The sequence below is a fragment of the Xiphophorus couchianus genome, chromosome 6 (assembly GCF_001444195.1).
Source record: "Xiphophorus couchianus chromosome 6, X_couchianus-1.0, whole genome shotgun sequence".
Classification (NCBI taxonomy): domain Eukaryota; kingdom Metazoa; phylum Chordata; class Actinopteri; order Cyprinodontiformes; family Poeciliidae; genus Xiphophorus; species Xiphophorus couchianus.
The window spans coordinates 18770149-18797650 of record NC_040233.1 but is presented as its reverse complement, the minus strand read 5'-3'; the positions used below and the strand labels follow the sequence as shown (position 1 = coordinate 18797650).

Here is a 27502-nt window from a genome sequence, read left to right as displayed (position 1 = left end):
CTGGCTCAGATAAATCAAGTGCTGCTGCAGGAACCGATGAGTCAGTTTTAATTCAAGCAAATTAAAAGCTTCGTTGTGGCCTCACTTGTTCTCCTGCTGCTTTTAAACACTAAAATACGTCGCATGAATCACGCTGGCGCTGATGTAAACAAAGGCTTATAATAAACTCGCCTGGATGTGAGGCTCATGTGGTTCCCTGATGTGTTGGACTTTGCTAAATAAAGACTGAGGCATGTCGTTCCCAGCCTCTCTGGGTAAGTCAGTAGGCTATGAACTTGTGGGAAATAATTAACATCCCAACAACGCTGCCCCCTTGTGGTCGTTCTCGGAAAACTGTAGATTGTGAGAATAACAACAGGGCCTTGCAAATGTATTCACACCGCATTGAATGTTTTTACATTTTTGTCACGCTACAACCACAAATAAGAACGGATTTAATGATACACAGTTGTTGTTGTTGTTGTTATTTTTTGCAAATAAATACCTAAAAGAAATATGGGGCGCAGATTCCATCCCCTTTATGTCTGCAAATGACATAATTTCTGCATGAAGCTGGTTTGAAGGTCTCAGACAAATGTTAGAGAATATTATAGAACAAACAAGCATGATGAAGACAGAGGAACACAATTGGCATAGAGTTGAGGAAAATTTTCAATTTCAAGGGTTAGATTCTAAAACAAAACACCAAGCTTAGAGTAGCTCATGGCACTTTGCTTAATCCACAGCCTGAAAATGGAGACACTATTTGTTGTATAAAGCATTTAGAGGTCATATTCCCAGTTTGCCAGGAGACATTTAGGAGACAGCAAATTCAGACGAGACAAAATTTGTTGGAAAACTAGCACTGCAACACTGAAAACACCACCACCTTTTCAAAACATGCTTGTCATGCTGTGGAGGATGGTTTTACTTAACAGGGGAAATTTAGTGTGTGAAAGTGTAAGATCCCAACACTTGGGGAAAAAATGGAAGAAAACCAGTTAGAGATTGCTAGCAGAAGAACGATGTAACGGCTTAACATCAAACCCCAATAATGTGTTAAAGGGGACTATTTAAAATCCAGCTTTAATTATTTCACTGAAATCCATTTGAAATTCACTTGAATAGTACTGGAGATTTTCTAAAAGAAAACATGTTTTGGATACAATCCTACTTTAGATTAACAGTTTTTGTTGGTCTTACAGTGGGTTAAAACTGATTGCAGAGTTTATACACTATACTACATTATATTGCCAAAAATATCAAGATGCTTGCCACAAACACGCACATACACACATTCAGACATTCACACACAAACTGTAATGATACCTTAATCTCGAAATTGGCTTACCCCTAGCAGCTATAACAATTTCGACTTTTCTGGGAAGGCTCTTCCCAAAGTTTGTAAGTGTGTTTATTGGAATTTTTTAACATTCTTCCAGAAGTGCATGTATAAGGTTAGATGAGATGAAACCTGGTTTGTAGTTTTAACTCTAGTTTAAGATTGAAATCAGGCAGTTGAAGTTCCTCCACACCAACTTTAATCTCTCCTCTCGACCTTGCTTGGTGAATTCTCCAAACTCATTCTGAAAATTTGGATGCATAAAATTGTCTCGAATTTCTTTGTAAGCAGTAGCATTAAGACGTATTTTCACCATAACTGAAGGCCAAAGACCAACCCCTAAAAAATAATCCCAGATCATAAAACAACCTCCACAAAACTTTATACCTGGCACACCACACTCTGGCGATGGCAATTCCTTGCAACCACAAAACCCAAACTATTTGGATTGCCAGCTGTCAATGTCAACATGCATTAATACGGTGTATTAAGTATGATATCATAAAAGTGGTCTTACTTTTCTTTTAAATAGTTTGTTTTATCCGCGTTTATGTAACAATGAAATACTTCTGAAATGTTCTGCGTTCAGATTACAGGGAAAGGTCCCTCAGTTTTGTCTGTAAAACAAATGAAATTCCCATCTGATGAAATGTTAATATTGAGCAACCTCCTGCAAAGTAGTACAGCTGTAGCCTTTATAAATTAAATCCAAACAACCTTCACTCTGATTCACATTTTTTAAGTCAGCCATTTGGAAATAAAAAGCGAAGCGTGATTTCGCCTGAATGACTCTTGAGCAGCCAGGGACGCTCATGTTGACAAAGTGTGATACAAACACAATCATGTCGCTCATAAACATAAACCGGAAAATGTTTAGTGGAGATGTTGGGAAAGGCAAAATTCCTCCTTTGGATCTTTTACAACAGCTTGGATTATTCATATCACTCTTTAGCTCATTGTGGAGTCTGCTATGTGGTAACTGTGATTAGAAGCTCATTTCCCAGAAACAAACAAAACCACATTTTCTCAATGGAGGCTTTTTATCCTATGAACTGTCCTGTTTTTTTCTTTCTATGATCTGTCTAGGTCATTTTGATCAAAGTTGCATAAAATAACCTTTATCAACACATAGTATTCATTTAGTTTTTTTAATGTAGCTTGTTTACAGAAATGTGAATAAAAATACTTAACCAACCATGTTAAATGACCGGCACCTCTGAAGGCTAAAACATCTATTGTTTTGTTTCATGTTTTTAAATTAAATAAATGTTTATTTCCTTAATTTATTTTTTTCTCTGCAGACGAATTTACTGATGAAGAGGAGGTGCAGTCCTTCGGCTATAAACGGTTTGGTAAGCATTGGCTGCCTCCTTCGTTTCTAGCTTTGACCACTCTTCCAATTAGTTTAACTCCCAATGACACAATGTTAATACAAGTTATTGCAATTTAGGGGCTGTTGTGTTTTGTTTGGAGTAGATCCCACCTACACTAATCTCTGAGGTCAAACAGAAACCAGAATTTCCCAGAAACAAGCTCATTTTTGGCCTTTTCCTACATTGTTTCTTTTTCTTTTTATACGACTACTGTGTACAGTAAAAATGGAAACCACAGACTTCTGGGTGTTCCTGACCAGCTGCTGACTTTGCACTGTTTTCACAATATCAGAGTGCTTTCATTTCACTCAGTACAAAACTATTCTTTTGTGAATCAACGTTTCTACTCACTTTTTCTCCGCTTGAGTGTTTTAGTTCATTCACAGCAGTGATTGCTCTGAAATGAATGACATGTTTTAGTTTCATATATTTTACTAGCAATGCAAGGTGTGTGCACCAATGATTAGGTTGAAAAATATTTGTTTGTTTTCTTTTAATTAATATAAGTGTATAAGTATAAGTGTACTTATAATTATAAGTGTAAAATGAAACCATTTTAATAAAAGATGAATTTATTTTTTTCTCATCCTTACCAAGTATGCTGTACATTGTTGAGGGCTCAATGCAGTGGGAGTTTTGATCGTTCAAGCAAGGCAATGTCTTTTGTCCAATTAGCCAATGCAACTTGACTAATCAGCAAAGTTGATCCAAAATTCCCGCACATCTTCTTTTGTGTAATTACCTCCTTTGGCTTGTGCTGCTGCAACTTTTGGATGATGTATTGGTTGACCCTGGGGCCTTTTGCAAAGATCAAGTTACTGCACTCGAGGTTGTTTGGTTTAAGAGGTGTTTTAGTGCTCATTTATATGTTGCTCAAGCATTAGGCACACATATGTCAAGAGGTGCGAATGCAGCAGGAATCCACAGACCAAATGTCACCACATTTAGTTTATACAGTCTTCTTGCCTGCTTGACATCTGTATGTATTGATGCTTTTAGTTTGGATTTTCTTGGTTCCAAACTAAATATTTGTCTGGCTATGGACAACTTCACGTCACCAAAATGGGATTAATGCATTTGTTATTTATTTTGAGCATATGTATGTTTCATGTATAGGGTTGACGTTTGGTTACCAAACAGCTGTACACAATCAGCTCCCAGGTTAAAGGATCACTCCACATAAAATCCATCTTCTAAGTATCTGATAATAAATAAACTCCTACAAAACATTCACAGAGCCTTCATTATGGGGTAATTACTTTGACTGAGCATAAATACTATGGAGAAATACATCACTCTGCTAAAGTATTTACACCCGTTTAACTCTTTTCAGCCACAAACTTCAAAGTATTGTACTGAGATTTTAAGTACTTTGTAGAACCACCTTTCCCTGCAATTACAGCTGCAAATCTTTTGGGATATGTCTCTATCAACTTTCTACATCTAGTGACTGATTTTTTTTTTTACCAGTCCTATGCAAAATAGCTCAAGCTCAGTGAGAGTTAATGGAGAGTCTCAGTGAAAGTGGGTTTTCAAGTCTCGCCACAGATTCTCGATAAGATTTAGGTTTGAACTTTGACTGAGTTATTCTAACACATGATTACCCATCAAGCTAAACCATTCTGTAATAGCAGTTGCTGTTCTGCTTGAAGGTGGATCTCATTTCCAGTCTGAATTAATAGGTTATGTTTCAAGATTGTACATTTTTATATTCATCTATTCTCCCATTGGCTCTGACAAGGTTGAAGAGAAGCATCCCGACATGATGCTGCCACCACTATGTTTCACTCTGGGAATGGTGTGATAATGGTGAAGAACAATGTTAGTTTTTTGCTCATAGTTCTTTGTGTGTAGGTTAAAACTGTTGCTTTTTAGAGCCTTTCTTTCACATGGTTGCTGTCTTCTACATGACTTGTAGACTTTAAATTGATATTTCTTTGAGCAGCGGCTTTCCTCATGCCATTATTAGCTGGAGGCCAGATTTGTATGGTGTGTGACAAATAGCTATACTGTCAACAGATTTATTTCCCTGAACTGCAGATTTTTGCATCTCCCTTATTTTTACAGTTGTGCTTTTAGCTGCTTCTCTGACTTATGCTCTCCATGCCCAGCTTGTCAGTTTAGGTGGACGTTTATGTCTTGTTAGGTTTGAGGTCCCTTTTCTTTTACAGATTATGAACAGTGTTCCATGAAATCTTCTAATCTTGAGATCTTGGTCTAAAAACTATGATACAGATGAGAGTAAAAAGTGTAGAAAAACTTGAGTACAAATGCACACCACCCTTTTCCACTTATTTTTCCACTTATGCACTACTTACTGTTGGTTAATTATATGATCCCAGTAAAATGCACTGATGTTTGTTGTGATAGTAAAAATGTGACAAAATGTAAAAAAAAGTTTAGTAACTGAGCTTTTGTTTTGCCCTTTGATTAAAAAACCTCATGGCTCCTGCTCTCAGTTTATTGCTCTGAACTAAATCTTTTCATCTATGCGGGAAAAAAAGCAAATGCCTTTTCCAAACATGTAAACTCCTCGTCTACTGCACATACTTGTGCACTGACAGAAACTCTGGCTGCTCTGCCATTCATATGTTTTTAGCAAGGAGAGGAATGAAGTACATAACTCATTCTGGCATCTGCTTTCCACAGAGGGTTTATTTTTCCGCTGTGAATCCAAACCTGAGACGCTGATGATTTGCTTCCTGTGTCCGTACTGGAAGTTTATTCAATGCAAACTTGTAAACGCCAAAAGCAGGAGAGGTGGAGTGTACAGGAGTCAGGATCCAGGTTTGTGAGCAAGAGAAGAAGCAAGAGGGATGGAAACTTTTTTTTTTTCCTTCAAAAAGTTTTTCAACCTACTTTTTTATATTATCAGGGTTGTTTTTGATTTTAGATTTTTTCATTTTGTATTTTTTTCAGTGGGGAAACATTTGTCAACACTTATTTTGAGCAGAGGAGTCACATTCCTTGCCTGACTTATTTTTGGGAGCAAAACAGCAAGTGGCTTTAATTTACGGGGACTTTATTATGAGAAAAGAATGTCTTCAAAATGCCTGCCTTCTACTTACAACCCCACTCCGGGGCATGCATGCAGTGTGTGCGCTGGTATCCTAATGAAAGATTACTCTTGTGTTTTTAATAAAAAGCAGTCAGAGAAGGGGGGGAGTCGAAGGAGGAAAAAGCACAAGCATTAGAGCATTGTAGAGATTGTGAAAAAGGTTAACTGCACAAGAAGAAAGCAGAAACAAAGCTTTCTTTTCGTGTGTGTATCTGTTCTGTTTTATCTGATGTACACAGATAAAACAGCACAGGTATAATATTTGCTTGGATGATTTGTTCAAATTGTTTCAAGCTGTTATTGGTCACATAATCTTTGGTTAGTGCTTAATCGACCAATAGAAGAGAGGCATAATGTATGCCAGACAGGGGCAGAATATCTGCATCCTGCTGTGAGAAAATCCAAAGTATGCAACAAGCATTTCTGCTCAAATTGAGGACAGACTTAGATGGGGCTCAGGTCAACTATCCAGAACCCTTAGCGCAATTATGTCCGGATTAACTCCTGATTCTATTATTTATTTTGTGCGTCTGACATGCAGACGTTAGTAATAACTTGACAAACTCTTCTTTGGCACATTGTACTAGACAGGATTTGCTAAAGCCATGGGAGGCACTGATGGATGATTTACTTTTGATAAAAGTGAAACAAAAATTTTATCAAATGGTTGAATTTTTAATTCTCTTTTAGAATCTCCATGCAATAAACTAGAGTTAGTTTTTCTCAAACTATTAAGTGATTTAAAAAATGCATTTGCAGAGGAGCTTCTGTGTGTGAGTGGTTTTTATATGTTGCTGCTGTAGTTTTGACTGGAATTAGCTTAACCGACCTCATCAAATTTTCTGTTTCACCACTCCCCTGTTGGCCCCCATGGGAGATCTGGGCCAATTTCAACAGAACGCCTTTAACCCGCTGTCATCTGATAAGGTGTCTTCTCTCACATAGTAGATGTTTGTCAAGATCTTTGTCCAAAGCCAGGTCTGGCGCCGTCACAGAAATAACAGACTCAATATCAGAAGTGTCTCAGTTAATTATCAGTGAAGAAATTGTACATTTATCTCTGCAATACTGTGTAGCCCAAGGGAGGCCTGCTGGTCCCAAAGAGGCCAGCTCAAACCTCACTGCATCCTCTATTTATAATACAAAGAAAGTTCAAAAGAAAGTTTTTTCAGTTTGTTTTGTTTTGGCATGAGTTATAGTGCTGCTCACCTTCCAGCTCCCAGATCTGACTGTAGCGCTTTTGTTCCTGTGGTTGTGCTTACATTGGCCCTCTACCAACATACTGGATTGGCTTCATCGTGTTTAATAGCGAGGAGTTTTTCCATTTGCAAGGTTTCTCAAATGTTTAAAAAGATAAATGAAAGCATGATCTTTTCTGATAACGTACACACATTCTCACACAAGAACAGTGATGGAAAATGTAATTTTTGTGGGGTCGACTACACAATGTTCAGTCCTACAGAGTGTTCCAGTTTAACTTCACCTCTATGTGTTGCAATCAGATTTGAAGATCAAGGTCAAGCTTATGCTCAGGAGATGAAATCAGTTTCTGAAACATAACAATTTCCCATAATTGTGCCTTCTATTCATTTAATCAGGATTTCTTCTGTTTTAAAAGCACTTCTAGAAGCTGCTGCCAATAAAAATGGGAGTTTCTTTTCTTAGCTGACTGGTAGTAACCAAGTTACAATTCACCTCCATCATCTCAAGCTAGTTTCTGACTAAAATGTTTCCTACACCTTGTTGAATCTATATTATAAACAGTCTGGGCAGCTCTGACGGAGCAGGGGGTCTAACCACATACCAAGTATTTTAAAAAATTGCTGGGGAGTGAAAATCCTGATGACATGGCCTGTATCTAAGTGAAATCTTTATGCAATCATGGAAGTAATGGGAATGCCCCTGTAACAGTGGCCAGTGCCTTGTAGGCTGAACAAGGGTTGGAGAAAATATATCGCTAACCAAAGAGTCTCAAAGAAAAATTAAACGAACATCTAAGGAACATTTAAGCTGGCCAAAGGTTGGATGATCCAGTTCAAGCTGATAGTGAAAACGATTCATGTGTCCTTTATTGCTACTTAAATAAATACACATTGTATGGTAGAATACAATACACAATGTGTATTTATTTAACACACATTTGTTTAATACATTGCATATATGCAGACACAATTTGCAATGGTCTATCCAGCTTTAATACTGGGAACCACCAAGATCTTATCAGAACTCTGAAGTATACATAAAAATTCTTCACTCTCCAGACACCTCCCGATTTGGTGTTAATCTTAATCCTCTGGTTTGTGCCTGTTTCTCTGTCTCCTTCTGAAGTGGTAGAACTCTGAGATCAAGTGTGTTTTGTTGCCTTCCTATTTGGATGTCAGCACCATATGTCAGCACAATATTAAAGATTTATGAATGACAAACAACCAGATGTCTCAAGGCAGGGTAATGACCTAGTAACTTGCTGCTTCAGTATTTTGTACCTTAGAGAGTTTGCATGTGTTATCAATTTCTAAAGACTTATTTTACTAGTGCATTGCATAATTTCTTCTCTGGTTGTGATATGGACCACAGTAAAACAGGAACTCAGATACCATCTTCCCTGTGCTCAGTGTCTTTTCCCACAAAGTAAAGCCATTCTTGGCTGGACGGCTGGTTTGGTCCACACTTTGTGGTTTTACTGGCTCGGCTGGCCGATGAAGCTTATAAACAGGAGGGTTGCAGAAAGGACGGGGTGCTGCACATCAGGCTGAGCTAAGGTTGTTGCTGATTCAGTTTTGGAATTGCTTCCATGGTGGGCTGCACAGCCAGCAGCCACAACCACAAAAAATCCCATCTGCACAGATGGATGCTAAGATTTAACTCCAGTGTTCTTCAACTTCAGCTCACAGACACAGCGGTTTTGGACTTACATGAGAGTATAATGAAGTCTTCTGAATCAAAGTAACAAAACATGTCTCGGTTATTTATGCTCATGTTGTGGTTGGGAGGGTAAAATTAGTGAGGCTCTGATATTTAAAATTTCTTCCAGGGACACAGATAGATATCTGTGAGAATTCACGCTGGGATTCATTATATAAAGTGTAATGTTTTTTTTCACTTGTTTGCTTTTGTTTTTGTCCCCCACATGGTTACAATTTAATAACTTTTTTTTATTATTATTATTCACAGTTATGCAATGCTCATTTTTATGCAAACTGCTGCATTCTGGTAACAAAGGAATTGCATTCCTAGAAAAGAAATAATATGGTGTGTAGAACAAAGCAACACATTGGGTTTAAGTCAGAAGTGCAACCTATACTGAAGTTTCTTCTTTACTCGATCTGTAAGTGCGTGCTGCTTAACAGTCAGTGAGTTGAACAGACGCCAGAAACAGATTAAGACTGTTCACTGCAATTGGCAAAGTTTTCTAGCAACTTGATGAAATATTTCAAACAACGAACATCTGGAGCACAAAGTTAAAGCTCTTAATTACCTTTTACACAGTTCAGTTAGCTTTTCTTGGATGTAGTGTTGTTATGAGAATAATTAGATCCTTAAATCTTTACACTGTGTATAAAGAAGTTTAAATACCCACAGTAATATTGCTTTGATATGAAAGGATAAGATTTTTTTTTTATACAATATTCATCTTTGGATCCTGAGGAACAATCAATTCATATTTATCTTTTATTTAATTATCCGAGGTTTTTTTATATCATAAAATGCATTATATTGCATGATTATATCATTCTTTTGGTACTGCTATGATTTTTTTTTACACTTCTTATTAACCAATGTGTTCTTCTCAACCATTTTTTTTCTAGTCTTAACTCATAACACACTTTTTAATTTTTGTTTTTGAAAGGCACTCTTCTTTGTATTCTTGAATTAATAGAGTTTGGTTGAATTCAATTTATGCACAGTTGCACAGCTGGTAGAATTGTTGGTTTGCAGCAAAAAGGTTCTGGGTTCGATTCTCTACCTAGGATTTTTCTGCATAGAGTTTACATGTTTACATGCTTCTCCAGGTACTCCAGTTTCCTCCCACCGTCCTCCACATTACCTCCATCCAATAAAAACAATATAATGGAACCCACAAAGTTAGCCTGCTCTGTAGCTGTGTGCTTTGAATGAGTAATTTACTCATTCCTAATTAGTGCTAAAATCTTTTGTATGTAAAATGTGGAATCTCAGTTTTTCCGTAGATGAATCACAGTGATGCTTTAATGTTAGTGGTTACGGTTTGTTGCTTGATGCTGGTTGTTGTAATTTGTTCTTTCAATGCAACTCATTAAACAGTAAACAGTTCAATGAGTTCATATAACAGACATCAGTGAATAGTTGCACTCACTCCTTTTTTTCACACTTTTTTCTTTCCATTTCTGCCTGGGGTTTCCTATTACTCTGAGTTCCTCAGAAGCCACAGAGCTCAGATTTTCCTTTTCAAAGATGATTGTCATTATTATTTTAATATTCCATAGCACATTTTCTGCCACTTTAGCCGATGTTAAGGTTATAATTCAGCTACTTGCAAAAGTTAAAGCTTGATTATTTCCAAACCTCTATTCAAAAGAATGTTGTCAGCTAAATCAAACATCTGTTTTGACTCTGTAAATGTCAAAAGTCTAAACACTTTGTCACTATCATTAATTGCTGTATCTTGATCAAGTCATGACTAATCTGCTGACTAAGAATCCTTAAAGGACTTTTAAAAGTGATCTGCTTACATAAGGCAACAGAAAATAATCTGCCAACTAAATTTCCTGACTCAAAGCTTTTAAGTTTAGTATTTTATAATAAAAAGAGTCCAAAGAAATGAAAGCACTCAGTTTGATTTTTTTCAGTGTCTTGCCTAAGAGGTCCTGTTTGGTTTGAGCTCTTAGGATTTCACATCAAGACTGTATAACAGAAAGAAGTCCACATAGTTTTGTGTGTAGTGAGCCACAGTTCTTAATTTTCCTGATGTTGCCATTACACAAACCCACTTATCTAATAATTTATTGATAAAAACTTTAACTAAGCTACATATACAGCAATATATGCAAATACATAAACGTGTGTATCTGTGGAACACATGTAATACATTTTAACAGATTTTAAATGACACTCAAAGTATGAATATGAATGGTCAGTTTGCTTTGCTTCACTGAGGTTTTAATGAAATAAACTCATTCCAACATACCTTTGTTGGAACATGAGTAGGAATAGTGAGAAGGTTCTGTTTTCTTTTCTAAGTCCAATAAAGTTGAGTTATGGCTTCCATGTTTTCCTACGTGCACGCTTGTAAAAATGTCATTTCTAAAGAGAAGGCTTTTTATTGCAAATTGTTTGCATTTTAAAGAGAAGTGTGTTGGTTCTGAAGAGGACAACCAATTAATTAGTTAATTAATTAGCTAATTAATTAACTAATTTGCAGGAGTGACTAATTAACTACTAACTAATTGGTTAGTTAAATAAACAATTCACCATGCACTAATTAATTAGCTAACTAATTAATTAATTAGTGCATGAAAATTAGTGATAAAAGAAATGTTTTCTCGTATTGTGTTTTGGATGCAACTATATTTTAGGTAATCTGTTTGGACTGTAAAGCTTGCTCTCTGAAAGTTGTCTATATTGTTATAGATTACAATATATTAATGTTCAGGTTGTGGTCAGTAAAAAAAGCAGTAAATATGGTATAGAGACAGGACTATCTTAATCATTATCATGATTACAAAACAAAGCCCTTCAGAAGTATTTTTAATCCATAAAGTTGCACATACGTATATCTTATTGGGATTTTATGAAATAGACAGAAATAAATTAGCCCATAATTATAAAATGGAAAACAGAGGAAGAAAATGGCTAATGTAAACTTGTACAATTGTGTATCATCTGCATAATTCATCTTGTTACTTATAAAAATCTTAGCTAGCAGAAGCATGTTGATATTAAACTAGAAGGCCACCAAGGTGAAACCTTGCGTCACCCCACATTCAATCTTTGTCAACTCAGATGAAAAGTTACCCAATGACACAAAGAACTCCCTATTCTTGAACCAGTCAAGGTAGACCAAAGAGTCCAACCCAGCTCTCCAGTCTTTTCATTAATATTTCATGGTCAACAGTGTCCAATTGCTTTGCTGAGGTTCAGCAGTACCAGCACTGTGGTTTTTCCACAGTCTACATACAGTACAGACCAAAAGTTTGGACACACCTTCAGACCAAAAGTTTGGACACACCTTTTAATTCAATGAGTTTCCTTTATTTTCATGACTATTGACATTGTAGATTCACACTGAAGGCATCAAAACTATGAATAACACATGTGGAAATATGCACTAAACAAAAAAGTGTAAAACAACTGAAAATACCCCTTATATTCTGGTTTCTTCAAAGTAGCGACCTTTTGCTGTGATTACTGCTTTGCACACACTCTGCATTTTCTTGATGAGCTTCAAGAGGTAGTCACCTGAAAAGGTTTTCACTTCATAGGTGTGCCCTGTCAGATTAATAAGTGGGATTTCTTGCCTTATAAATAGTCATGAAAATAAAGAAAACCCATTGAATTAGAAAGGTGTGTCCAAACTTTTGGTCTGTACTGTATGTAAATGTCATTGAACACTTTGACGAGAACAGTCTCAGTTCTGTATCGAGCACAGAAACCAGATTAAAAGACATTTAAGTGGTTGGTAAATATTAAGCTAATTAACCATTGAAACAGCTTTTCCAATCATTTTGCTGATGAATGGAAGGTTCATCAGCAGTAATTTTGTAATTTTGCAGTAGTGATTTGTCCAGATTGTTATTTTTTAGCACTGGCTTGATAGCTGCTGTTTTAATGCCTAGGGAAAAACACCTGATAAGAGGAACGACATTACTATTTGAATCAGGTAGGATGCTTTTAGAGGCAGAATGTTCTTGAAGAAAGTTGTGGGTAATATATCAAGACAGCAGGAGGGGCTTAATTGATGTACAATTAAGCTGAATTTGTAAAATTGTGTCATTTTCTGCATATTGTCACTTATTGGGCATAGCATTGGTAATGGAGAGGCGGCACATGAACAAACTACAATTTACTAAATATCACTTTCTGTTTTAGAAGGAAGGTGATATGCAGCTTGTAAATATCACTTGTAGATTGTCCTCTGTGACAGTCTACATGTTCAATCTAAGTCAAATAAATTGATATTTGTGGTTGCAATGTGTCAAAATGTGAAACCATATATTGCATAATTCAGGGTTGTGAGAAAATGTATTTTACTTTTGTGGTAAATATGAATTCTGAGCAAAATGAAGGAAATCTGTCTGCCATAATTTCACTTTATTTCAACGAGTTAAAATGACAAGCTAAATTGCATCACTGAGCTGGTATTAACCAGCAGATGTGACCCAAACTGTAATATCTCAGCTTGCACTTCACGACCAAAGGGAGGAAAGAATGCGATTTAGGAGTAGCTACTGACTGAAAAAAGAGAGTCACTTGATATTCAACCCAACATCATAAAATTTTCCAAACAGTGGTGCAGCTTAGTTGAAGAAGCTCGTGTATGTTCTCAAAAATCTGCCCCTGAGGATTACAGCACATGGCCCATTTGTCATAGCTTGTCTGAATGTAACCACATACAGATGTGATGAGAAAATGCCACCTAATCCACTCCATGTTCACTGTTTTACTGGATTTTAAATCTCAGTTTTAAGACCTACTTTTTGATCAGTTAGAATGTCTCTGTGCTTTTAAATAGCACAGTCTTGTATGGTGGCCAGGAGTTATTGCATTCTAACATTCAGACATTAAAATATAGAACTTGCTTCTGCTTTTGTTCTTCTCCCCACAAAGCTTCGGTGGAAATTAGAATTTTGAACCTAAATTATATAAATTATTTTTTTTGTAAATTTTAATTGACAGATTAAATAATGTTAATGCTAATCACCATCCTTATCAAATTAGGATTAAATCATTGAATAATACTAAGATATTGTTTTTTTTTTTTTTTCACTTTTTTAAACCATCTCAGCTTTCACATCATAGGACACAATATGTGTCAATGTTTTTTAATAACCTTAACATTCCTATGTAAGCCTACCCCACTGCTTTTTATTATCATTGTAAGAGGGAAGTGAGTAGAGCTGTGAATGTGGTTCTTATAAAAACACTGAAAATAGCTCCAATAAGGCAAACTTAAGACTTAACCCCTTCATTCTTGTCATGCTTACTATGAAGAAATGATGTATCAAATGTTTTCATGTGTCCTTTCTTTTGGCTCAGCCTTAACCCGACCCAGATGTTTGAGAGCTCTGGGGCTCGTTTTAAAGAATCATAAACCTATTAGTGAAGACTGAATAGTAAAAAAACCCAGAAAGCCCAGACATGCTATGACTGACTCAGCAATTTAGACAACCTAATGTAGTAATTTGTTGCAGTGGTAGCTTCCCTCATGCTTTCCAGTTAACATTCCTGCTGGAGAATGCTAGCTGTAATAGCCAGAGGAGGACACCAAAGCCTCAGTGTATTTAATAAGCATCGCTGTGGGTTTAACATGATTGCAACAAATGAATAAATGGCACCACCTGTTACCTAATTAAAACCAAAAGAGAGAAATAACACAAGTCAAAGACTGTTGACAACTATTACATCAAAATTCCTGAAAGGGAGACTGTTAGTATTATCTAAGCAGGTTAAAATACTCAATCCAAACAAATGTAAACTTTGTTGTTGTTTTTTTTTAATTCTTATATTTTCTCTCAGTCATTAATATTTCTTGCTCAATTTATAAGCTTCATGTACAGAGTCGGGACAAAGGGACACATTTTTGTGAAAACAATCCATAAAAAATCAACATTTTTTTTAAAATTATTATTTTATAATTTTTGAATATAATTTTGGATATAGAGCCCACACATGATCCAGTCCACACAGAATTTTTGAAAGTCTTCCCGTTGGCTAAGGGTTTTTAGAAACAATAGCTTTCTGCAACAAAGACTAAACATAGGCAAAGGTTGGAGGTGCAAACATGGAGGAAAATCTCAGGTATACAGAGATCCTATTTGAAAAGTCAAGACCTTAGAATGCCTTTGCTATCATCTAAAGAAAATATTGGTATGTATGTTCGGTAAACTATATCTACCAGCAGGATTATGATGATCATGGGTCATATCTTGTAATTTGTGCATCAACAGAAATGTAATTTAAAAACTTGAGAAAATTATTTACCAATAAATTGATCCTATTTAAAAGTATCACATTTAAATTTAATTCCATTATTTCAGAGGTTTAACCATCTTTGCAATAATTTATTTCCTTATTTAATCAGTAATCTTTTAAAAGTCTAAAATCTGATGTGCTACGGTGGAGTACAACTCAGAAGAAAAGATTGGTTTCTGGGTATAAAATGGATGCAGGTTAGAAAAATAATCAGGATAAAAATTGTCCCACAGCCATCTTGAATGGCTGCAGAGGTAATTACATGTTGTTGTGCTTTTAAATGCTTAATTGTCTAAATCTGAATACTTCTTGCTTTGTCTTAACTAAAACACTTTCACACTGCAAGCCAAATTCACACACACACACACACACACACACACACACACACCAATTTGCAGATCGGTTCTATAAGCGTTTTGCCCCAGGACACTTGTGCTTGTTGAAGCACAGTATTGAACAGACAACTATCCAGTTGGCAGACATTCTTGATCCCCGCTGAGCCATTAACCACACAGTAGAGAAAGGCTCTTCACATTAAAAGGAGCCCTGTATGCATGAATTTTGCAATCTATGGCTAACAGCCTGGCTCTGGTCACCATCCAATGGCACTTTTTCACTACATGATACAGTTATCATTTTCCTGTATATCTTTGTCTCAAATTTCCACTGCAGATAACTTGTCTCTTGGTTTTTAATTAAAATTTTTGGATTAAACCAAACCTTTTTGTATCTGTAAATGTGTATCTTTAACCACAATGTGTGAATAAATTGTTATTGGGATTTCTGATTGTAGATTTTAGGTGCAGAATTAACATTACACAACTTAACTACATTAAAGACATATGTCTCTTCATTCATGCAATGTGAGACAAAAAAATAAGTTTTCTATTTTGTGATTGTCACTTGAGGTCAGTTTATATTACTACTGGTATTTTAATTGTTAACATTTTTAGCTTTCTGACAACCCCAAGTAGAAGGTGGTGAAGTCAAAGGAATTTTGTGGTAGCCACCCATTTTCTGAATATGACACAGTATTAACACTCTGCACAAAAGCTCTTCACACAAAAAAGACTCAAGCCTGTACAAGCTTTCTTTGTGTTGCTATGGAAATTTCCACTGCCAGCCTGGAGTGAGATGGTATGTGCATGCTAGTCTAATGGCAGGCACTTGGAAATGGTGGGTTAGTGTGGTTTGTTGTTTTTTTTAGTCATAGTACAAAGTTTCACAGATAGTTTCACAGAAACTAGTAAGTAAAGTTAAAGGAAACTGACATACAGTGTCCATTTACTGTTTTTCTGTTTCATCTTCGTCTCCTCTATTTTTACCGTGAAGTTGTGGTGAAACTGATCCTCTAAACCTACTTACGTCCTTGAAACTATTCATGGTTGCAAAAATCTTAGATTGTGTCTATACATCAAAAATTTTCATAAATAGCACACACTATGACATATAAGGAACATTAGAAATGTATTCCCAGAATTCTAGTGGATCCTTTATTATGAAAAATTCAAGCAAGGTGGTAACAGCATGGAAAGCTACCATACCCAATCACAATGGTGCAGGACACTTTGAACTTCATGCCATCAGTCTCCAGCATACATGAACAGGAGCGTATCAAAAACAACACAAATACTTAAAAACATCACAAGACCTAATCACCTTCGTTTCCTCATGTTTATACCCAGGAAGCAGTTGTACAAATTGTAGTTGTTAAAAATTTTAGAAAAAAGTGCCAGCCTCATTGGCATTTGACAGGAAAAAGCTGCAGGAAACGGTTCTGTTGTCCATGTGTATTAGTCTAGGTCCTAAAGCACAAGTACATACTTTTCATAACTTTAAGTTAAAATGTTGAGATTATTAATATAAATACAGACAATGTCTTACTTCAAGCTTGAAACATCAGTCATAGTTTAGCATTTGGATTCTTCTAAGCTTTTCTGGCATTTATTCACTTGTTGGAAATTATTTGGCTCCGGTCCAGCCTGTTGATTGGGACGTCCTGGCTGCTGTCCAGGTTCTTAACTCTCAACAGGCTCAGCCCTCCTGTGCTCTGCAGCAGGCCGTGTGTTCTCTTGCAGTCTGTGGGATGCATGTGTCAGCGTGTTTATGTACTGTGATAGTTTATGTGCAGAAAGTAAGAAGGAACAGTCGTACTATGAAACATAAGAAACGTGCTGACTCACATTAAATCTCACAGGTGGCTGGAATGGAAAAGTCTGAAAACACAGCACACACAGAGGACATAAACTACTTGGTTTTTATTTTTGCATGTGTTTTAACACTTTGCTTAATATTTCTTTCAAATTTGGTGTTGAAAGATTTTGTTTATCCTAGCATAACACATTTCAATTAGTTCTAAGTTGTTATTTTATACGATTTCACGTGACAAAAACCTCAGTATCCCCAAATATATACAGTCTTTGGCCTTTAAAAAGATTTCTTCCATGGAACCTCGAAGTTTTTTTCTGACACCAGAGTAATAAAGCATTGCACCTTCACTGGAAACCTTTACTCACCATCTTTAGTCTGTTCACCATATGAGACAGAACTGTATTTTTTTAAGCAAAAACCTTTGGATGCAAGCTGAAAAGTTAGACAGGCACAGGAATGGAAAATGTTCCACCTTTGGAAAGAGTCAAAACTAGACTCTTCAGACTGAATTTTCATTGCTTTCATCTTGCTTGATATGTTGCTGAGGGAAGAACATGGTCAGTTTCAGTCTGTTTTTTATCCTGTCTCTGCCAACTTTGATAACGCAATGTGCGTTAAATTTTGATGGTGTGTATAACAAATGTTAGAGCAACATGCTTTGTTTTATGAGTTTGAATATGTCTGTATGTGCATGTGTATATTACTATCAATGTTTTTTTATCTGGGGATGTATACATATAATTTTATTTATACATATGCCTCAGTGGTCTTTATGTTAGACATACAATATGCACGCATATTTGGAGGTGTTTGTATCTACTGTATGTGCAATCAGCGGATATGTTCACAAATGTATGTGCATAAATAAAAGCAGCACAGAAACACACCTGTTTTTATGGAGGACAATTAAGTTGAACATCCATTCTATTCCCAAAGGTGATTGACCTTTGCTACAGTATGCATTGTCTGCAGTATTCTAGATTTTTGTTTTAAAAAACTATAAACTAACCTCACTAGGGATTCTTTTTATATATTTAAACTTGGAGTCGATGTGAAAAGAGAGATATCTGAATTTTCCATGTTGTGCAACTTTTTTTTGGGAACTGTTGTCAAAAATAATATTACAGTCATAAAGAAATCCATCAAGTTTAGAATTTTACACAGTTTGATCAAGTATTTTTATGACCGTGCATCATACCTTGAAGTTGTGCATATGTAGGAGTTACATAAGTGAAAATGAAATATGAGAGGAATAACTGATTTGATTGGTAGGTAGGTAGTATTTGAAATTAAGTGACCCTCCTATTAGGATAAACACAAAAGTTCTCCAACTGTGGTTCAAAGTCTAATCAAGAGAGACAAAAAAAAACTATTCCCTCCCTTGTTCTTGACCCATGACCTGCAGCCGTCTAGCCGCCTGTTTACATGGTGTTTTGTTGTACTTTCATCAGCATGTGGTAAGGAACAGAGGGAGGTTTCTCTGATCAAGCTCTCTGCATTCGCCCCCATCATGTAGCTCTTAGTACAAGTCATACAGACCTACATATTCAAGTTTGGTCCATAAATGGGTCCCTTGAGGTGGTCAGAAGAGATGTTTGTACAGATGTGTGGGTCCAAAACTGATAGGCTAAACCCCAGTACTCCTCTTGCGGTCCTGCCCAACCCATCTCTGGGAAGGATAGAGTTTCTTGGTTGCAGTTTCATCATGGCTGACATGACTTAAAGAGACAGAGCAAGTTGCTGTGTGTGAAAGGATAAAGTTATCTGAGGATATGATATATAATTTCAAATGTAGAGCAGTCTTGGTCTCCTCTGACCAGATCACTGTCTTACACATGTGGTTATGTGTCATCTACATGACTTAGTTACGTTTTTGCTCCCTGCCTTGCTGTACAGGTAGAATGAGGAGCATAACTAACACATCCTGAACACATCATCCCCATGATGATGGATGTTGGTGGACATAGAATGGTGATGCTTTTCTTTAAAAGACTTGAGACTGGAGTGGATGTCAAAATTCCAGTTCGACAGTGAGCCTGTATACTGTACATAGCCAGGGCCATAGTGAGATTGTTTAGATTAAAAGATATTAATTTGCTTGTATGGCTAAGTTAAAATCATGGCCCAAATCTTACTGAGAATTTAACTGAACTGGAGCAAATAACAATGGACAAAATGTTCATTCCTTGAATGGTCAAAGGTTGTAGAGACATACCACATAAGACCTGTAGCTGAAGTTGTACCAAAAGCTAGTTTTACAAACTATTGATTAGTTGGGCTGAATACAAATACTTTGTAGTAAAACTGAAAACGCTTTGTGTAAAATCCCAATAAAATACATTTAAGGCACAGTGCATCTGGAAGGAATTCAGTGCTTCACATTTTCAACATTTTATGATGCTACAGATATGTATACCGAATATTGTCTGAACCCCTTAACTGTCAACCTCAAAATGCTTACATGTAAGTCAATCAGTCCATGGACTCGTGTCATAAAGGGGCACTAATCATAAATGCCCCATTATGACAAAGGGGAAAAAACTTTGCAGTTTTTGCAAATGTATTAATGGAAAACCAAGAAATCATATTGAATACTTTAATGTTCTTTCATGTATAATGTCTAAATGTCTAAAATATTTTTTAAACACTTTATTTTTCCACCATATTGAAACACATAAACTGCCATATCTTCATTTAAAGTTCATTAAGTTTCAATAGGTTTCAATTCCCATAATACCCATCACTGTCTCAGCCAGCTGTTCTCCTGCTCTGCTTGCTGGAAGTAACATGGTCAGTTCTATTGAACTAAAGTAAACATCCTGCTTAATGTTTATCATTGAATCATTGTTTCAGAGGATTATTAAAATGTTTCAGTGAACATCTGGGAGATGAATTATAAAAAGTTTCTCTGTCATCTTGCTGTAGATCAGCTGGCGGTAAGGAATGCGGTGTTGTGGTATGGTTAGCACATGGACAGTGTTTGCAGTTTCATTGTGAGTTGTGTTGTCTCCTCACGCGTCCAAATGTTTTCAATTCAGCCTTGGCTGACAAAAAGTACAGGGTGTCCCAGTGTTGACATGTTGGATTTAACTTAGTTATGAAAAGAAAACAAAACACTGAGTGCATTCACTTTTTCTTGGCTTGTTTAGTTTTATTTTGCCTCCCGTCTTTGGCTACATAGTAATAGCTGGCCCTCATTGTTATTCATGAATATGACTAAGCTGACTTACTGCATTCTGTAGACAGATTAGTAACACATATCCTGTTATGTCTTGCAGGAATTCAGGAGGGTACTGAGTGCACAAAGTGTAAAAATGACTGGGCACTAAGGGCAGCCATCGCTCTCCTCTATGTGCTCTGCGCCCTGCTCACTATAGCAGTGACTGTCCTTGGGTACAAAGGTAAGTTAAAAAGGAAGTTAACTGTTACACTCTGTAAACTAACATTATATTACGTGTTACAGATCTTGTACACTTTCTCAAAGACACATAAAAATTGTTATTTTTTTATTCATCTTTTCTAAAAAAAAGATTTACCACCCGCATTCATTTACTGGAATTTTCACATTATATCACACTGTGACAAAACTACAAAGACACATTCAGACTCCTCTGGAAACATTTTAATAAATTCTGCTGGTAAAATTGGTGTTTTGCAGATCAGGGAATTTCACAAAGCAATTTGAGTTAATCCAGAATTTCACATTATTTCAGTCCCATCAGCAAAATAAGAAAGTTCAGAGAAACATTTCCTGATTAAAACAGGCCTTTATGACACATTTTTCTTCACTGGTATGATTTTGTTTAAAGATTAGTCATGACTTGAAAACCCTGTGTGTGTGACAGTGACCTCATTGCAAAGTGTTTTAGTGTTTTGAGATGTTTGATTTAATGTTTTAGAAGACATTAAATAAAAACAGAGATACATTCCAGTACCTCAAAGCATTGTCAGAAGAGAATGCAGAGTGAGAACTGTCCAATATCCAGAACTGTACTGTATACCTGTCAAAACATCTGAGCAAAATTTTCTAAAGTATTACCTGGTCCAAATGCACTGCAAAGCTCTCTTTGGCAGTACGAAATGCCTTCGTCTACAAGTTGAGATCTAAAGCTAACTGCTGCCTTTTAAGTTGTCAGAATTGTTGTAGGTTTCCAGCTTTATGGGTGGGTTGGCTTGGAGCCCATGCTATTTTGATGGTTTGCCTCTAATGTGTACCAGATGACCAGGCAGTGACTACTATAGCTTAACAACCCAAAGAAAAATTTTATTACTCGGGACCAATTTGTTGTCTCGTGAACTACAAGTTCATTCACAAGTGTCAAAAACAGCTGAACTTTGAAGAAAACCATTGCAAGCTGTATTCTCCTTTTCTTTGGTCTTCTCTGTACTGAGCCTAATGTCAACATTTGAATACTTCACCTCGTTGGAGATGTGTTTTTGCTACCTGCTGTGTCACAAAGTGTCTGCACCAGCTCCAGCAAGTTAGGTTAGCAAACTTTCTTCAAATGCTCTTTAATGCCAAAGTAAGCTTCACTTCAGCCTCAGTCCTTCAAACACTGAAGGTTAATAGACATCTTATTTAGTTTAAGAAATTATGGTGAAAAGTACTCTATGTTAGTAGATTAGGTCTGTCCAGAAATGAAAATGTTGAACATTAGTTTGCCAATTTGATCAATGCTAACAACTTTGCAAGCCCAGTTGGACATCAATAGACATTTTCATACAAAAATAGTTTCACCATTTTTTCACAATTTTCAATCATCATTGGAAAAAAATTGCTTTGCTTTTTCAATACAGAATATTGAATCATAGAATATGATTATTATTGAATCATAGAAGAAGAGAGGGATATAAATTAGGCAAGGTCTGGTATAGGGTTCTTTCGCTGAGATAATGTTTAAAATAAATACACAGCTTTCACAGCATTTACAGGAAATGTAACTAAAATATTTAAAATTATGTGTTATCTAAAATTTAAAATATTTGTTTCTTCAGCTGCTTGCTGTCCAAAATGTTACAATTTGTACCTTAAAATAGAACAAATATTGAAACTGATACTGACACAAACTGATACTAGCTGGTTGGGTTATTGGATAAGCCAATCAATCGGGAATAGGTTGCTTCATAGACAGGTCACTTGCATCTCGTCAACTGTAGTTTTAATTCTTCTTCCAGCCAGCTGACAGGCAGTGGCTTTGACCCTTTCTCCGACTTTTTATGAAAATGTTCATTTAATGCATTAATGACTTTAATTTAATCATTCATGCTTTGACTGAACCCAGACACACAATGTTTTATTTTGTTTTATACAGTTGGCATTAAAATAAAATGAGAATCAGATTTAAACTTTGGTAGCAATATGACAGAATACTTTAGGGTTTTTTAAACATTTTGAAACCCACCGCCACTGCTGAATATACATTGAAGAATTAGATTGATTTGGACAGACTTTAGAGAGATGTAGAAAAAGATACAACTCAGTCCCTCAGCGTTGAGCCAAGAGGTATTTCAAACTGTGACTTTGTTATGTTTGGCCTAAGTGTATATTTTTGCTTTGTGTTTTTGTCACTCCTGGAATGATAACAGTAAACGCTTGGGATGCTTTCCAGTTGAGTTCTGAGACACCCACCTACTGGCAAAAAAATAAAACACAAATGAGAGATGAACTTTAGTTGCGGAGAAGAGGTTAAGATAAATTACAGTTGGACTTAGCGTGTGGTGATGTGTAATTTAAGCTGTTTTTCATATTTATTCTTGTGAAGTGGAATTTTTGAACATCTCAGCCTCTGGCTTTGGCAAGTCAACAGTTTCAGTTGCCTGGTTACTTGCTGCAGTGGAAGGAAGAATACAGCAGCTCCCTCTGCTGGTTTAATTAAATTAATGTCATGTTTATAAAATGAAAACTAAACTACTGCTTTTTGCTGCTTACCTTCTAACACTTTCATATTTAAGAAAGTGATATTCTCTCTACGTATCTCTTCCAATCAATCTCTTCTTTGCCCTTTTTCTAGTTGTCCAAAGGATGGACAATGTCACAGAGGGCATGCAGAATTATGGAGGCAAGATCAATGCTGTCGAAACAGACTTAAAGAAACTAGGTAAGACCGTTTGGAATCAGGTAGCTTTATCATACAATAATTGAACCTGATATTGAGTCTGACATAATATTTATAGAAGTACACCAATCACCTGATCAGAGATCAGAATAAGCCAATTTAAAAAAAGCCAAGGAAAAAAGTTGTATTGGTTAAAAAATGGAAGCATATTGCTGTTAGAAAATAAGTTTTTTGACACTACCTATGAAGGTGTCTCCATTATATTGTACAAATGTACAATATAATACAATGTAATATATTGTACAAATGTACAATATAATTGCACATTCGTACAATATTCAAATAAATGTAATTTCCTCTAGGTGTTTTTGGTAGCGTGCTGCATTCATAATGAAGACTACAATTTGCATTACATTACAATTTACATTAATTGGTCATGGTTTACTTCATACTTGACCTAAGACATGTAGAGATACTGGTGCTGCTGCATATTGTGGATGAAATCATTAATGCTATGGATATTCCAAAAATGATCCTAAACAAGAATGGGACTGCACAGAAGGAAAAATCAGTCCAATCCTCGAGATGTGGTGATTTTCTGTGACTAGCTGGAGAGTTATGGGAGGCTTCTGCTTCACCACCTTAAATGTATTCAACATGGATATGGTGTGACTCATTTGACCCCATTGGTGTAGAACGAAGGCATAGAAGAAAACTAATGTGATGCAATCATGTAAATCCTGGACCTAATATCATGTGGCATCTAGAGTCCTATGAAGGTGTTTCCATAATTATCCTACTATAACTGGATAGTGTTCAGAAACACATTTTCTCAGTGGCAGTAATACCATTCAACAGAAAAACCTAATTTGTACATCTCTAAATGTTTCTGACCTAGTGCTAGCTGTTTTTTTTTTTTGTTTTTTTTTACAGATGATCAAGCAGGAGAGAAGTCCCTCAATGCCACCAGTGAAATCAATACCTTCAAATCAGATCTGGAAGTGTTACAAAACCAACTGAAAGACATTAGCAGTAGAGCAACAAGCAACAGAGACATGTTGGAAGATCTGCTAGTCACAGGAGACAATATGCAGAATGGCCATGTCTCACTTCAAAGTGTCCTGGATGGCAACGCAGACTCACTGCGTGGGATCAATCAATCCTTGGCTTCCTACAGTGGAATGATTGACGACCTCCAGGCAGACACTGCACGACTCCAGTCTGAGCTCCAGGAGCAGGTCAAAGTGCAGAGTGAGACTCAAGTGAATGTCAATTCACTTAATATCACCCAAGGACAGCAGCGCAACTTGCTTGGCTCGCTACAGAAGACAGTTGAAGATGTTAGTCAGGCAGTACAGAAACTGAAGAATGACTATCACATTCTGCAGCAAACAGCCAATCATACGCGTTCAGACTCACAGTGGCTGAAAGAAAAGGTCCAGAATCTTCAGGTTTTGGCTACAAATAATTCCGCCCTGGCCAGCTCCAATGGAGACACACTGGATGACTTGAGAACCCAGCTTAATGCTTTGGCCATCCAAATCCAGAATACCTCAGCCATCACAGAGAGTTATGACCAAGGCCTGCGTGAGATGATGGATCGCCAGAGAGACAATGATAATGCCACCTCATTAAAGTTTGATGAGATGGAAGTACGATTGGACAAGCATGAGAACACCATGGACCGTGTGACAGGAAACATGAGCTTTGCCACGCAGATCTTGGGTGTCATCAGTTCTGACCTGTCCGGCCTGAGATCCTGTGCTGAGACAGTGATGAGGCATACGGACCTGCTAGCAGACTTGAATGGCACCATGGAAGAGGCCAAGACCAACAGCAAAGATCTGCGCACACAGCAGGATGAGCTTGCAGCCAGGTTGGACCAAGAGGTGAACAATCTGTCCAATGTGATGGAGGAGATGAAGCTGATAGACAGCAAACATTCACAGCTTATTACAAACTTCACCATTCTGCAGGGTAAGATCAAACAACATTTTTAATGAGCTATTTGAAAATATTTTGCTTTTAGAATAATCATGCATTAGATAGAGGCAACCAACATTGATATTGTGACATTTAGGTATAACTTTTGTAGACAAAAAAGAAAGCACGTTTAACTGATTGCAATATTGCCTCATGGTGTAAATGTAACTGTGATCAGGATTAGATCCTGATCACAGCTGTTTCTCCCTAAAAGTCATTAAACATGGAAGTATAAATTGTACAGATACAATTTAACTTTTCTTCATTAAGATCCAATAGAACCCCAATACAAACAAGTTTTTTTTTTTTTTTTTTATTGATTTAGGTCCGCCAGGTCCAAAAGGCTCCAGAGGTGATAAAGGTCCCCAAGGGCCGATGGGAGTGACAGGACAGAAGGGAGATAAAGGAGACAAAGGAATTCCAGGCCTGGTTGGACCAAAAGGAGACCGAGGTCCTACTGGACTAGCAGGTGTGACTGGTCCAAAAGGTTCCACTGGTGCTCGGGGGCTTCCAGGACCTAAAGGGTCTAGAGGCTCTGGAGGCAGACCTGGAAATCCTGGTGAGAAAGGTGACCCTGGAGCAAATGGGTACCCTGGAGCCAATGGAAATCCTGGATTGCCAGGGCCACAAGGGCCACAGGGACTTAAAGGAGCAGCAGGACCTCCAGGCTTAGAGGGGCCTCGTGGGTCTGTTGGCCCAATTGGCCCTGCTGGTCCTCCAGGCCTTCCAGGCTTGCCTGGCCCTGTGTCTTCTGTCAATATAAAAGCAACCAGAGCCCCTCAAGTCATCAAACCTCCCCTACCGACTTTAGCCTCAGTACCAACAGAGAAATCAAAAGACTCTGCACAGGAACAGCCCCCAGCTGCTGTTTCCACCCCAACACCTGGTGAGTCACACGTCAGTTGAAAACCTGAATTTACCTACTTCCAAACAGAATCCTTGAATTTTTGAAAAATGTTTCAGAAAATATTGCTTCAAAATGTATTTCAGTCTACTGTTTGGTCAAAATTTCATGCTCTTTTTGATGCTTTTTACTGGGAAATGTATCAGTGACATCGTAGTCAAATGTGAAGGGTGATCAATAGAGTTCATTTTTACAAAAAAAATAAACTCTATTGAAAAGTGACTAAATTTTTGTTGTAAAAACTTAGTCATTTTAGTTTTTACAAGAAAACTAAAATGTCTAAGAATAGAAAGATGAGATTTTTGCCAGACAGAGACAGTTTGCATCCACATATATTTTAATTTCACTTGATAATATTTGTATTTATGTTTTCCAGGTTGTCCTCCAAAGTTCAGAAAGTTTGGGGACAGCTGCTACTACTTTTCTTCTGGTTCCCAGAGACTCAACTTTAATGAAGCAGACAAGTTCTGTAAAAACATAACATCCCATATGCTCATAATCAATGACAATGAAGAACAGGTAGAGATGAAATCACATTTGACATAATTAGACCAATTATTTAAAATAATCATCAAATGTTTATTTCTCTCTTATTTTTTCGCCAGCAATTCATAAGAAATGCCATTTCAAAGGACTATTTCTGGTTGGGTCTTACTGACAAGGAAGAAGAAAATGTCTGGAAGTGGGTGGATGGAACCATACCGATTTTTACGTGAGTCATAAATTCATAAATTTCCTTTTGAATTTCTTCATACTGGCATGAATAAGTTTAACAAATTTGCATTGTCATTATCAGAAACTGGAAACCTGGTCAGCCCGATAACTGGACTCACGGTCATGCAAATGGAGAGGATTGTGCGGGTCTTATCCGTAATGCTAACTGGAATGATTTCTACTGCACAGACCGCATTGGGTTCATATGTGAACGTTCATCCGAGTGTCAGTACTTACTTAAAATCTTAATACTGTGTCTCAAAATTGTTTATACCTTTTTTAAATTTTAACTAAGGCATTCAAAATATGCTTTTCTGTCTCATAACATCAAGGCAGAAGAATTTGCTTCCCTCTTACAAGTATTCAAACCCCTTAAACTTTTGCATGTTTTGTCATGCAACAGCCAAAACTTAAGTGTATGTTAGTGTGTTTTATCCTGTGAAGTGGAGAATATTTTTCACATAAAACTCCTAGGTTCCCACTCTCCACCAGTTTTCAGTTTATTATTTTTTGCAAAAATAGCTAAGCTCATATAGTCTGAATGAAGAGAGTCTGTCAGTAACAATTTTCAAGTAGTAATTTTAATAAGTCTGTACATTGATTGGATTAGCACAAGAACATTCTTTGATCTATTGTAGCTTTGGCTCCGCCATCCTCACAGCTCAATCCTAACACCAAATGATTCACTCAAAGGGTGACGAAGGTTGATGGTGACGTGCTGGTTGTTTTTTCTAAACACAGACTTTTGGATGTAGGCTAATCAAAAGCATTTGT

General features: G+C 36.7%; 1 protein-coding gene across 1 annotated transcript in view; it reads left to right on the top strand.

The window, feature by feature from the left end:
• colec12 (collectin sub-family member 12) overlaps positions 1-27502 on the top strand; it is a 29457-nt gene that overhangs the window by 831 nt on the left and 1124 nt on the right. The window contains exons 2-9 of the mRNA XM_028021345.1: positions 2623-2673; positions 20350-20472; positions 23083-23169; positions 24061-25104; positions 25436-25996; positions 26391-26533; positions 26620-26726; positions 26811-26953. Coding sequence (XP_027877146.1) covers positions 2623-2673; positions 20350-20472; positions 23083-23169; positions 24061-25104; positions 25436-25996; positions 26391-26533; positions 26620-26726; positions 26811-26953 — 2259 coding nt within the window. The remainder of the gene's footprint in view (positions 1-2622; positions 2674-20349; positions 20473-23082; positions 23170-24060; positions 25105-25435; positions 25997-26390; positions 26534-26619; positions 26727-26810; positions 26954-27502) is intronic.